This window comes from Eufriesea mexicana, unplaced genomic scaffold (genome assembly GCF_001483705.2).
Source record: "Eufriesea mexicana isolate 0111107269 unplaced genomic scaffold, ASM148370v2 scaffold1140, whole genome shotgun sequence".
Lineage (NCBI taxonomy): Eukaryota > Metazoa > Arthropoda > Insecta > Hymenoptera > Apidae > Eufriesea > Eufriesea mexicana.
Genome location: NW_016909285.1, coordinates 770,942 through 785,160, shown reverse-complemented (window position 1 = coordinate 785,160; position 14,219 = coordinate 770,942). Strand labels below are relative to the sequence as shown.

At 30.8% G+C, this 14,219-nt stretch overlaps 1 protein-coding gene across 1 annotated transcript in view; it reads left to right on the top strand.

The window, feature by feature from the left end:
- Positions 1 to 3,836: 3,836 nt before the first annotated feature.
- Positions 3,837 to 14,219, top strand: part of LOC108547714 (circadian clock-controlled protein) — a 15,485-nt gene continuing 5,102 nt past the window's right edge. The window contains exons 1-2 of the mRNA XM_017900342.1: positions 3,837 to 3,908; positions 4,026 to 4,122. Coding sequence (XP_017755831.1) covers positions 4,059 to 4,122 — 64 coding nt within the window. The 5' untranslated portion in view covers positions 3,837 to 3,908; positions 4,026 to 4,058. The remainder of the gene's footprint in view (positions 3,909 to 4,025; positions 4,123 to 14,219) is intronic.

Genomic DNA, 14,219 nt, shown 5'->3' with positions numbered 1-14,219 from the left:
TATTAGAACGAAAGGGTTGATTAATTTAGCGTAGTCTATGTGTGGTGTACCTTAAGACGTTAGAACTGACTTATATTGCAATGCATATAATAATAGCAGATGCATGTATTTTAAAAGAATTTAAGGATTTAGTAGGATTTAAGTTAGAAATTAAGGGGATTTATGTTTGAGAAGAATATTTGTAGAAATAATATATATATCATAATAAATGTATTAATATGCTATATATAATATTAATATATAAGTACATTTAATGTATAAATTTAAAATACGAAATAAAAAGATTGATCTACTGAATAATTAGAATTCATAGAATTTAGTACACTGTTGCATGTAAAATTTTGTCATCTAAAGGGTGTCCCAAAATTCGCAATACGCAAGAAATAAATTTTATAGAAAACAAATTTTAAATTAAAAATTATTATTAAAATATTATTCAACAATGAAGATGCATTTTTCATTCATGTATCACTCTACTTTTAATAAGCCTGAATTGTCAAAATTGTCACTGTCTTTTTTTTTATGGATAACACGTTACCTCAAAAATGGCGCTAAATTCAAATCTTGCGTGAATTATGAGACACCCTATATTATCATTAATTTCTTGTTCTTTAATCTATTATTTATTATATTATCTGTCTAAAACTTTCCATCTTTCATTAGTTTCTCATTTTTACTGTATTGTCTATCAAATTATCTCCTCAAATTATTTTCATCTACAATTTCGTCGAATTTCATTCAACGCTAAACCTGGAAGACAATAATGGAAATTTAAAAAGAAGAAGGAAACACGCCTTCAGCAAATAAAAATATTCGCGTAATATTCGACGTACGTAAACGCAAAAAGGCAATTTAGGCATTAACACTTGAACCACGGCTGAATATTTTTACAGATAACGTGTTTTCTCGTTTCTCGTTGTTAATACCCTAACAGTTGCACGTACGAAACTTTCCACGAAACACCTGAGAGTATAGTGTGATTCGCGATATTTGTGACCCAAATGTGGCGAGCAAACGATTACGAAGCCGTTTATGATCCATCTACGCCCATCCATGAGAATTTTCTGAACGATTGTTTGCAGAGATCATTATTCTTTATCGCGCTCTTTCGAAACCGCCGGTTATTACAGGAAATATTAGGCGCGATTTACAAGGACGCGCAACCTGTTGGACTAACGACGAATCATCAAGAATAGAATTATTATCGCGATTCTCGACCATTGACGAGAGAAATTACGACGCGAGGATGTCGTTAAAGGAAGCGGTAATTGACGGAAGAAATTACCCGATGAGAAAAATTCAAATTGATATTAAACAGAGAAATTATATTCGCGTTGTTTGATGGATTGTTACTCACTGATTTTTCCTTTGCTGTCGTTTCTCGATTATCTCCATTTTTTAATAAATGTATCCATTTGTGGACAGCGAAGATTAATTTTTCATTTATTTTTATTTACTTTGATTTGTTTTTAATTTATTGTAATTAATTTGTACTTTATTTTCTATTGAATATAACAATTTTCTCAATCGTGGTTTTTGGTGCTTTATTTACGAATAGAAAAATTTTATTTTCGAAGCTTTGTTATTGTTGTTTATTTGGTATTTATTTTTATTTATTTTTAATTTATTTTAATTAATTTCTACTTTATTTTCTATTGAATATAAAAATTTTCTCAATCGTATTTTTTGGTGCTTTATTTACGAATAGGAGAATTTTATTTTCCAAGCTTTGTTGTTGTTTATTTATTTATTTGGTATTTATTTTTATTTATTTTTAATTTATTTTAATTAATTTCTATTCTATCTTCTCCTGAATCGAATTTTTTGGTGCTTCATTTAGTAATAGTATAATTTTATTTTCGAAGCTTCGTTACTGTTGTAAGTTTCATGTAACACTTAATAATATTCTTTCCACTATCGTGTAGATGTAAAATCGATTACTTTGAAGTTTATGATTTGGGACGAGTCTTTTGAATAATGAATGGTTTTTACTTTCCAAAGTTGCCTATGAGGAAGCGTGAAAATTGTATAACTCGTGAAAATTACATAATTCGACCGTGATACTTGATCAGTCTTCAGTTAAACCTCAAATGTTATAACGACTATGAAATAAAAAAAAAAATTCATTTATAAATTACAATTTTTTAAAATAAAAATATTTTATCTTTGAAATAATTTTGTCTATAATAAAAATGATAAAAAATTATCGATATTTGCCATAATTTGCATATTATTTCATCTTTGTGAAGATATTTCGAAAAACCGTATAATTTTAATTGTAATTAATTTTGACAAGAATAAATAATTACTTTGTTATGTTTGTTTAAATTGTTAAGACGACGTTTGTGCCTAAAGATTCGCATAAGATTCTTCAGAATCTTAATGAGAAGATTCTTCAAACACTCTCACCAAGTTGTGACTGGTCGAATTTCAGTCGTCGAACTTTTACCTCTTTCGAATGTCTCTGACATAATAATCAATTACCAATGCAAATGAATGCAATAAGGAAGAAAAGCGAAGCGCAGATTATCCAATTATTTGGAATGAATATCGTCGTGCTTGAATAAACCTATCATTGTACGTGAATTTTCTATAATTTGATTATTACGTGGAATCACAAAAGAGAAATCAGTCCTTGAAATTAAAAGGCACAGGTTTCGATAATTTCTCTTTGCAGATTCATGCATCGTAATCAATCAAAGCAAGTAATAAATAAACAGGACAGACATAAGAACTTTAAAAACCTCAGTAAATAACAATAACAAGAAATATTAAAAATTCGTTCTTTGGGATAACAAATATAAAAAATTATTTTAATAAATGAAACTAAAAGATTGAAATTTAAAATGGAAATGTGATATTCAAAATCCCCTACACTAAGACCCTCTATCAGAAATATGAATTATGCTTAAAAAGGATATATCCAAAGTACCATATTAAACTAAAAACAAACAAAAGTCTTATAATTTTCAGAAAATAAAGATTATTCGAAACAACCTAGGACTTGAAATAATAAACATATTTTTACTACTCATTTATCAAGTAGAAACCGTAAAAAACCTTGCTACATCTAAAAAATATTCCAATGATCATATAATTAAAATATCCTGTTATGTCTCGAGGAAAAACAAATGTTCAAGATAATCTATCAAGCAGAAACAAGTTCTGCTTCTGTAAAAATAAAATATCCCAAGTACCGTATCAAACGTAGCCAGGAAAAAAGTTCACTTACCTCCGAAGGATAAAAAATATTCAAATTATTTAACCAAGGAAATACAATCAAAATTCTTTCACCAATAGAAAGAAAGAAAAATATCCCAAATAATCTATCAAAAAGATACTACAAATATCCTCTCATCTCGAAAAAGTAAGAAAAGAAAATCCAGAATGATCGTTAAAAATTGACACACTGACAGCTGATAAATTCTAATACCACCAAAAAATAAAAATAAAATTCAAATACACGCATACCGGGCCAGTAAAAAATCCTGCTATCTCCAGGAAACAAGGAATACACGATACAAGGTACCCCATAGAAGAGACAAGAGAGGGGGGATTGTACAATAAAAATTCTACAATCCCCCCACCCAAGAAAATAAAAAAGATAAATAAATAAAAAGGTAGGAAAAATAATCGTACAATATATATAAAAGCAGAATTGTGATAATCCTCTGCTTCTACGCGACAGGAAATAATCGAGACACCCTAAGAATCGGGAAAGGACGAAGAACGCTGCATCCTCGAGTGTTCCCCAAAATGGCGACTCGCGGCTAGAACAATGCTGACCTACCGTGGAGCGGTCCCGCGCTAGGCATCTGGAATTCCATCAAAATACAGGACGTTATGCGTGGCTACGGCCCTGACTGAGTTAAAAGGAGGCATTCTACCGTGATAAATTCACCATCACGGTGAGTGGGGCGGCGTACACTCGGAGAAAGTGCCGTTAGTTTATATATACCCAGGCAGCGCGGGCCATCGCACGCATTTTCAATATCGCTCTCGCTAATTTCGATCCGTGCGCATAGATCACGTCTTCCTGACACAAAGGCGGCAGCAGGATGACGTTGCTGATCGGATTCTTCCTGATTGCCAGCTGGACTGCGGCTGCCATCGCCGAACTCCGTGAGTACCGTTTTTCCTCATCTTCACCCTGTCTGGGCTCTTGGGGTCCCGCTCTGTAGACTGACTGCTGAATCTCTTTGCTTCCTGTCAGCTTTCCTCGACAGATTTTCTGCTTCTCGCGAATGATAGACGGCGAGGAGGTTTGAGGCGAGTTGTTAGACTTGTGTCATTTTCTGCAGCGATTTTTGTGAATCTTTGATCGAGGTTTGAAAAGAATTTTTAATGCTTTTTTGGGAATGATATATTTCAAAGAGATTTGAGAGGGGTCGTTAGACTCGTGTGATAGACTTCGCATTTAATATATCAAATTTAAAATTACCTAACGATGTGTGGAATGTGAAAGAAAAATAATTCTACGTCTTAATTTGCATATGATTTCTCATTTACCATTTTAAAAATATCGTCCACTCTATGACAGAAAGTCTTCGAATTGCTATTTTTCTGTAACGAAAAAGTCGTCGAGTGCAAAGGGTTAATATTTCTTGGGAATAATATAAGATGAAGAGGTTTGGGACAGATTGTTAGAATTGTGTGATCCTCTGCAGTGATTTTTGGGAACCTTTAATCGAAATTGGGGTACAATTTTTAATGCTTCTGAGTAATGGTATGAGATGAAGAGGTTTGGGACAGGTTGTTAGGCTAATGTTATTTTCTGCAGCGATTTTAGGAACAGTTTTTAATACTTCTTGCGAACGATATGAGGTAAAGAAGTTTGGGATGGATTGTTTAGGCTTGTGTTGTGATCTTCTGTAGCGATTTTTGAAAATCTTTGATCGAGATTTGGGAACAATTTTTAATAGTTCTTGGGAATGATGTGAAGTGAAAAGGTTTGGGACAAGTTGTTAGACTTGTGTGATCTTCTTCAGGGATTTTTTGGGAATCTTTGATCGAGATTTGGGAACAATTTTTAATGTTTCTTGAAGATGGTATGAAATAATGACGTTTGGGACAAGTTGTTAGAATTGTGTGATCGCCTGCAGCGATTTTTGAAAATCTTTGGGAACAATTTTTAATGTTTCTTGAAGATGGTACGAGGTAAAGAGGTTGGGAACAGGTTATAGCGATTTTTAGGAATATTTTATAGGTTGTCCGTATACTTGTTACAATGGTGTGGACTGACTGTGTAGATTGATTTTGTTGTACACATATATTGTCTTTTAATTCTTGGGAATTATAATAATTTGAAAAAATCGGAGATACGAGAAAAGCTTTTAACGAGATTACATTTTTTGTTGAATCGAATTTGAATACCTGCGTTGTTTGCATAGATATTGGTGTGTTTAGCATGTTACAAATATATAATTGGAAATATGTTGACGATCAAATGGATTTACTTATTTATATGATACATATTTTTCATGGATTCAAAAATTAATTCGCGATAAAGTTAATCGTTTAAAAATTTGTAATAAAAATTAATAATTTTATTTATAACAATGTAACGATACAATTTGTTACTATTTTGGTAAGAATAATTTTGTTGTATTGTAATGCGAACCAGTGTAACACGATAAAATTATTTCTCTCGGAATTTTGATTTAGACTACTTTCATAATTACAGAGAAAATATAGTAATAGAGTTGCAAACAATGTAGAATGAAAAAAGTATGCACTACTCTCTAATAAGACTAATTTGGTTAATCGAAACTTTCAATCTTTTCCAGTGAAATTGATTTTTATGAGGAATCTGAAAATTCTAATTAATTTCTTAATGATTTTTTTTAATATCGTAATTATTTAATATCTTCGTTTTGATCGTTTCTTTGTGATTCGACTGGTTCCAGCTCGGTGTGTATAGAGTTTGAAATAAAACAGGTTGATTGCTCCAGCCTCTGTCAATTATGCATGAGATGATTAGGCATTCACGTGTTACACTTTCATAATCTCACACTTCTATAAAGGATATCTAATTGATTATGAAACTAACAAGAAATACTATTCAACGAAACGGTATTTAATAGCAATATTCTTCAATTAATTCGAATTACGTTGATAAAATAAATAAAATCGTTCTCAAAATGCTCACTATTTAAGGTTCCAAATAAATCAAAATTTCTAAACTTCTAATATCAAACAAAAAATACAAAGAACACCAAGGATACCTTAGTATAAAGAAATAACATTCATATTAAATACCATTATCGGTAGAATATTAATAATAAATATTAAACATTGAATCAAATAATTTCGAAGCCTCCAACTCCAAGCTTCCAAAGTTTCCAAAAATTCTACTATCAAAAATAATAAAGAAATTCGAATTTTCGTTTCACTGAAAAATACTGTACAAAACCTTGAAACAAAAGAATAAAACAAAGATTGAAATAAAATACGTATTAAAAGATAAAATAAAGCCAAAGAAAAACTAGTAAAAAATTTGAAAGCAAATTAAAAGAGAGACTTAATTGTCAAGCAGAAAATAAAGAAAGGAAGAAGAGAGTAAAAAGTAGAAGGAATTTTAATTTTTGACTTAATTTTTTGAATATATTAACGCGACAAATTGTGGATTGATTCCTCCAGATAGATGGCGCTAGTGCATGTCAACGAAGAAAACTACCTTACAAACAGAAAAGTAAATATCGAAGACAATTAAGATTAACTCAAGTGTTGAAAGGGTTAACATCGTACCTGTACATACATTAATCGCATGATTAAAAGACGACAGTACGATTTATCCTGCTTATCGACTCATCATAGTCCTCTACTCACGGAGTCGAGTATTAATGGACGATTTTCAAGGTGTCAGCGAAAGCCTGTGAAATTATGAAAGCTTCGATTCGATCACGGTACTAATCGACACGTCAAGTTGTCACTCTGATCACTCTCGCGCTGTGTCTCTGCTGGAATTATCGGTTTTCTGATTTTTCAGTAGCGAGATTCGATATCAGTCACTGTTACTTTCAGCATAATCGTTTGATCGATTCGAGTCGCTGCCCTTTCTATCGCAATCTGCTCTGTGGATTTATGACTCCGCTGTAACGTATATAAATCGTCGGCTGTATTGTCTCGTAATCGTTGGAAATGACTGAAAGTTGCTTTCGAGTCTCGTGGAAAGTTATCTACATTAGCGGGAAATAAATTGGACGTTTGTTTTCGCTGTAAGAAAAATTTTATGCAATACGAATCTCGTAAAGACTCGTCAAACATAGATTTCGCGATTTTGTGGATTTGACGAGAGATTTAACGAAAGTTGAGGATCTATAAAGGCTTGTAAAAGTTAATAAAAATTTATTGAGATTTATAGAGGCTCGTGAGAACTCGTGGAAATACGTAGCGATTTATAAAGATAAGGAAAATTTGGGAGAATTGGAGAAATTCGTAAACATCAGGAAAATTCGAGAAAAGAAATTGGAGAAATTCGGAAATATGCGGAAAAATTTGTAAAAAGTCACAGAAACTTATAAAAATTCTCAGGAACTTGTAAATATTCGAGAAAATTTGTAAAAAGTCGCAGCAGTTTATACAAATCCTCAGGAATTGGTAAAAATTCGCGAAAATTTGTAAAAATTCATAGCAGCTCATAGAAATTCTTAGAATATTTTCTAAAATTCGGGAAGATTGATTAAAATTTACAGCAACTCGTAGAAATTGACAGATATTCGTAAAAATTCGAAAACATTTGTAAAATGTCACAGCAACTTATAGGAATTCTTAGAAATTTGTAAGAATTCCAGAAAATTTGTAAAAATCCATAGCACCTCACAAAAATTCTCAGAATATATTCTAAAATCCGAGAAAATTGATAAAAATTTACAGCAACTCGTAGAAATTCACAAAAATTCGTAAGAAATTCGAAAAAATTTGTAAAAATTCACAGCAGCTCATAGAAATTCTCAGAAATTCGTAAAAATCTGGGAAAATTGATAAAAATTTACAGCGACTAGTAGAAATTCACAGAAATTCGTAAAAAATTCGTAATATGCAAGAGAATGAGAACTATTTATTGACTCCGACGTAATGGGTTCCTAACGTCAGTGTACAACGGTTACCGATGCTCGGGGGAAACAAAAAGCCATGTACAACACAGCTTGCATCCGATAAGAATTTCAAGTATGTCCCATTTGAGGAAACTCAAATGTCAACGATGCTTTTACGTCAATCCGATGTGCCAGATTTAGAAAACACCGAGACTCACGATTACACACGATCCGCGTGCAGAAATGTTACAAGGACGATATTTAATAAAAATCGATTCTTGATAGCGTAACCATCGCGATTCAACTTCGTTATTGATACAATCGCGTGCTTCTTAGATCCCAGTGATCACGAGGAAACTTATCCTGAGAACCTTACAAAATCATGCAAAAATACAAAAAGAGAATAGGAGAATACCAATTCACATAAGAGTACAAACTTATTGATGAATGTCTTTCAAAGATGAATATATTTCAAAGAAACTATTAAATAACACCTGTCTTCAGTTATCCTTAAAATTCTACATCATAATGAAGTACGAGAAAGAAGAAAACATAATAAAAGAATATGCGAGTGAATAAATTATTGAAGAAATCAATAAATAACATCTTTTCTCATTTATTCTTAAAATTCTTACACATTCATAGAAAAATACAAGAAACACAGAAAAACATACGAGTGAATAAATTGTAAAGAAATTAATAAATAATATTTCTTCTCGCTTATTCTAAAAATATTACAAATTGATAAAAGAATAAAAGAAAAGAAAATAGAAGATACGAGTGAATAAATTATTAAAGAAACCAACAAATAACATCTTTTCTCAATTATTTTTAGAATCTTACAATTTCTTTGAAGAATACAGAAAAATATAGACGAATATGCGAGGGAATAAATTAAAAAGAAATCAACAAATAGTATTTCTTCTCACTCATTGTAAAAATATTACAAATTCATAGAAGAATAAAAGATATAAATAAATAGAAGAATATGCGAATGAATAAATTACAAAGAAACCTATAAATGACTTCTCTCTTAACTTATTCTTGAAATCTAAAAGAAATCAATAAATAATATTTCTTCTCACTTATTGTAAAAATATTACAAATTCATAGAAGAATGAAAGAAAAAAAAAGAAAATAGAAGATACGAGTAAATAAATTATTAAAGCAACCAATAAATAACATCTTTTCTCAATTATTCTTAAAATCTTAGAATTTCATAGATGAATACAGATAAATATAGAAGAATATGCGAGTGAATAAATTAAAAAGAATTCAACAAATAATATTTCTTCTCACTCATTGTAAAAATATTACAAATTCATAGAAACATACAGAAAAATATAGAAGAATATGCGAATTTTAATAAATTAAAAAGAAATTGAAAAATAATATTTCTTCTCGCTTATTGTAAAAATATTACAAATTCATAGAAGAATAAGAAAAAGGAAAAGAAAATAGAAGAAGATACGAGTGAATAAATTATTAAAGAAACCAGTAAATAACATATTTTCTCAATTATTTCTAAAATCTTACAATTTCTTAGAAAAATACAGAAAAACATAGAAGAACATGCGAGTAAATATATTAAAAAGGAATCTTAATCAAATAATATTTCTTCTCGCTTATTTCAAAAATGTTACAAGTTCATAGAAAAATACAGAAAAACATAGAAGAATATACAAGTGAATAAATTAAAAGAGAAAAAATAAACAATATTTCTTCTCGCTTATTGTAAATATATTATAAATTCATAGAATGCAAAAAAGAAAGGAAATAGGAAAATATACGAGTGAATAAATTACGAAGATACCGATAATTAATATTTCCCCTCGCTTATTTTATAAATATCACAAGTTCATGGAAAAGGAAAACCATGACGTATGTTTTCATTTATTATTAAAACGCTGGATTATTAGAAAGACGTAATTTACGGCGAAGTGAAACGAGATGGAAATAAAGGTTTAAGTTGACGAGTGAAAAAATTCGAAACGACTTGTCACGGTACGTTGGTCGATTTTCTGGCACGAATCGGCGAAAAAGTAAGGAACCTCGACATCGAGCGGAAGTAGGGTGCGCGATGAACGGAAGCGGAAAGAGACGTCGAAGGACTCCTCGGCCGAAGAATTTTCGTCATCGTCGTGTGGACATACTCGACACCTGTGAACACCTGTTAAAGGTGCGTTGTGTAAAATATGGCGCAACGAGCACGAGCCCAAGAGTGGTTTTCGACGTGAATGTAATCGAGCACGGGGAAAGGGATTCATTAGAAATAGGATTCGAACTTCGTTCCTTGAATTCCTTTTATGTTCGAGTAAACGTGTTTTATTGCTCAATAGAAATTGAAACGTTTGAAGGGAACTGGTACGAGATGTTTTAACGAGGCTTAATACGAGAAAATGTGAAATTAGAAACATAACGCAGTAATTCGTATATGTGGATACATAAATAATTATTAATTCAGTATTGGTAAAATTGATAATATATATATTTATTATAAGAAATACACTAGTTAAATATGTCAGAGGTTGAAAATAAGGACTTTGAAAGTGCAGGATTGGGATTATATAATAATGGAATATTTTTATCAGGATATAAATAATTATGAATTAAAATCCAAAAGTTATACTTTATGATTACTTTTAATGATTATGAAACCTATAGTGATAAATATCAGTTGTAAAAGGCATGTATTAGAGTTATGTCATTTATATTGTACCGTGTTATGTTAATGAATTTTCCCAAGTTTCTATACACAACATTAAAATCGTTTAATACATGAACGATATTATAGGTGTTAGAACTTTAATGATAGTGCAGTGAATACAGGTTGCATCGCACCTGTGTAAGATAAAAATCACTATTTCCCGTGTCTACAGATTTATAAAAGCAGATAAGATGAATTTCGAAAAAGGAAAAGTTATTGCAGCTGCATATAATTATTATTTTTCATTAATTCTAAAGAATCTTGCTTAATTATTTCAACAGGGTAGCCAGACTTAATAATTCATTTCGATTCTCCTATATACTTTCAATTAATTTCCAATTCTCATGAAGCAAATTTTTATATTACCTAGGATTAAACCACTCAAAATAATTACTTTCCTCGAATAAATATATAAATATTCAACATTCAAAAAATCAAATATTCCTCATTAAAAAGAATTCTAATATCACACAGAAAATTAATTTTCCAATTCCAAAATAAAAAATAAAATACGCCTGGAATATTGGAAAATTGGAAATTAATTTCCAATTTTCACAAAGGAAAGGGAAATTTCTCTATCACTCGGTTAATTTTCCAATTCACAATTCAAAAACAAAATAATTTCCAATTAATTTCCAATTTTCACAAAGGAAAGAGAAATTTTTCTATCACTCAGAATTGAACCACTCCCAAAAATTACTTTCCTTATGTAAATAATAAATAATTCCAAATTTAAAAAATTCTCAAATCACACAGGAAAACTAATTTTCCAATTTTCAACTCAAAAATAAAATACACCCAATTAATTTCCAATTTTCACAAAGGAAAAGAAAATTTTTCTATCACTCAGAATTGAACCGCATCCAAAAATTACTTTCCTTGCATAAATAATTAAAAATTCAAAATTTAAAAAATTCTCAAATCACACAAGAAAATTAATTTTCCAATTTTCAACTCAAAAATAAAATACACCCAATTAATTTCCAATTTTCACAAAGGAAAGAGAAATTTTTCTATCACTCATAATTGAACCACCCCAAAAAATTACTTCCCTTGTGTAAATAATCAAAAATTCTCAAATCGCACTAATAAAATTAATAATTCTCAGACAAACTAATTTTCCAATCCCACCTCGAAAACAAAATCCACCCAATTAATTTCCACAAAGCAAATTTCTGTGTTACCTAGGATTAAATCACCCCAATTTTCTTAACAATCTCATTATTACCCATCTCTCCTCTCTTTCACCTCGTACTCTTTTTATCGATCATTTAGAAATTCGGGTCGAGCAACTGAAGTCTCTCCTTTCACAGGCCCCGATAATCGATCGCTCGCGATCTCGAGGAACGATCAATCGTCCCCGACGATCCGCTCTTTCTAGCTACCGGCGATCTATCAATCAACAGCAACGCCGCGTCGATTCTCCATTCGATCCATCGATCCGTCCGTCGATCCCCATTCGTGCCCCTTTCTCGAACACGCGTGTTTTCTTCCACTGTCCCCTTCGCTCTTCGCCAGCGAGAATTCGCCTTTAAAAGCGGCAGAAAAAGCGCGCACGTAATTTCACTTTCTACCAAGCGTGTATTCACTTTCGATTTTAGGCCTGGCCTCCAGCGACCGGCAAAAAGGCGCTCACCGTGACTCCCTTAGTCATCAACGGACGTTGATCGTTCAGTAACCCATCGTTTCATCGCGGCACGATGACTTTTTCGCATTTCCAACTGTTCCTTGGGTTTTGCGCACACGTGACCGCGAGCCATGTTTGTTGCCAAGATGAGGATAGTTCGTGGATCGATCGGTAATTTTTGGCTGGTGAGAGTGAGTGGCTTGGAGAAAGTGTTCCGAGAAAATTTTGCGTTTTGTGGATTTTTCCATTGCTCTAAGACGTATACGTGATTTTGAGCACTGTGAGCGATGGAAGAATGAAATTTTGAATCATTGTAAAGGTGGATTAGGTGAATAATTTAAGGTAAGACAGGAAATTTTAAAATAGGTAAAATTGTGTTTTCTTTTTCTTTTTATTTTATTTTCGAATTTTAGAATTTTAGAATTTTTGTTTAGAGTTTTAGCATTTTTGTGAGTGACTGGGAATGGCAGGAATGAAAATGGAGGAAGTAGAGAATTTATTTTAAAGAAAAGATAATTGTTATTACAGACTAATTTAATTAAATATCGATATTATTATAAACATACAAATTTCATATATTTATTTATAATATACTCAACACCACTGCGATAATACGTCACATACATAGTATAACGATTATCGTGATATATCAAACAATTGTAAATAATTAGGAAATAACTGAAAAATAAAAAATTGGTAGAATAATTATTTAAAAAATCGAAAGTAAACGATGTATTTATTTATCTATTATTTAACACACTATTGCACTCCAATATTAATTTATTACCCAATCTAACTAATAATAAATATATCAACTAAATAAATAAAAGATTTCCACGAATTATTATAGGCTTAAGAAAAACGAGAATCGAACGAGTAATTTGAGCTTGCAATTTTGATAAATAACCCTTTCAGTTAAAATAAAAAGTAAAATAGGTCTCCGGATCGAATTCTGAAATTGTTCCGTAGGGAATAATTTATCATTTTAAGTATAGCGTTGCGGAGAGGTTGAAACTGCAGGTAAACATATAGGTATAATAATAGTGGTGTAATAAAAAAAATAAAAACAACGTGCACTAGTTATGTCGAAAGGTTAATCCATTTCCCCTTCGGCATTAAAATACGAGTTCGTGTTACTCGGTTGCAGAAAAGCAGGTCATTTAAATTGCTGAAACTGCGTCCAGCTAAAATAATTATACGTTTTACGAACACGCGAGTGGCTGCTTTTCACCGATCGGAATGTCAGGACCTCTTTCGCAACGTACAAGGAAGTTTTGCTAAGTCACGCCGGCTAGACGCATTATTCTGCCAACGTGTTCGTATTACAAATGAAGAAATTGTTCGTTAAACACCTTGCGCGATGTACAAATATTTTTCGACTTGGTAATTAACAATTTCGAAACCAATCTTGCCTTATCCTACTACCATGTACATAACACTGTACAATTTCGTAAAGTATACAATGCAAAAATTTAATTGCAGAGTTTAATAGAATTCGAAATAAAAATTTAATAAGTAAGAAAATAGTATACTTCAATAGCAAAAGTTTAATAACAAGAATTAAAGATTTAATTATAAAATAATAAAAATAGGAAGTTTAATGATACAATAATATTTAATACTATGAAGATTTAATAATTTAATAATAAAGAAACATAACAATGGAATCTTGAAGATCTAATAATAGAATAATAATAATTTAATAAAACAGAATGTTATACTTCAATAGCAAAAATTTAATAATAAAAGTTAAAGATTGAATTTTATAATAATAAAAGTAGGAAATTTATAGTACAATAATGATATTTAATACTACGAAGATTTAATAATTTAATAATAAAGAAACATA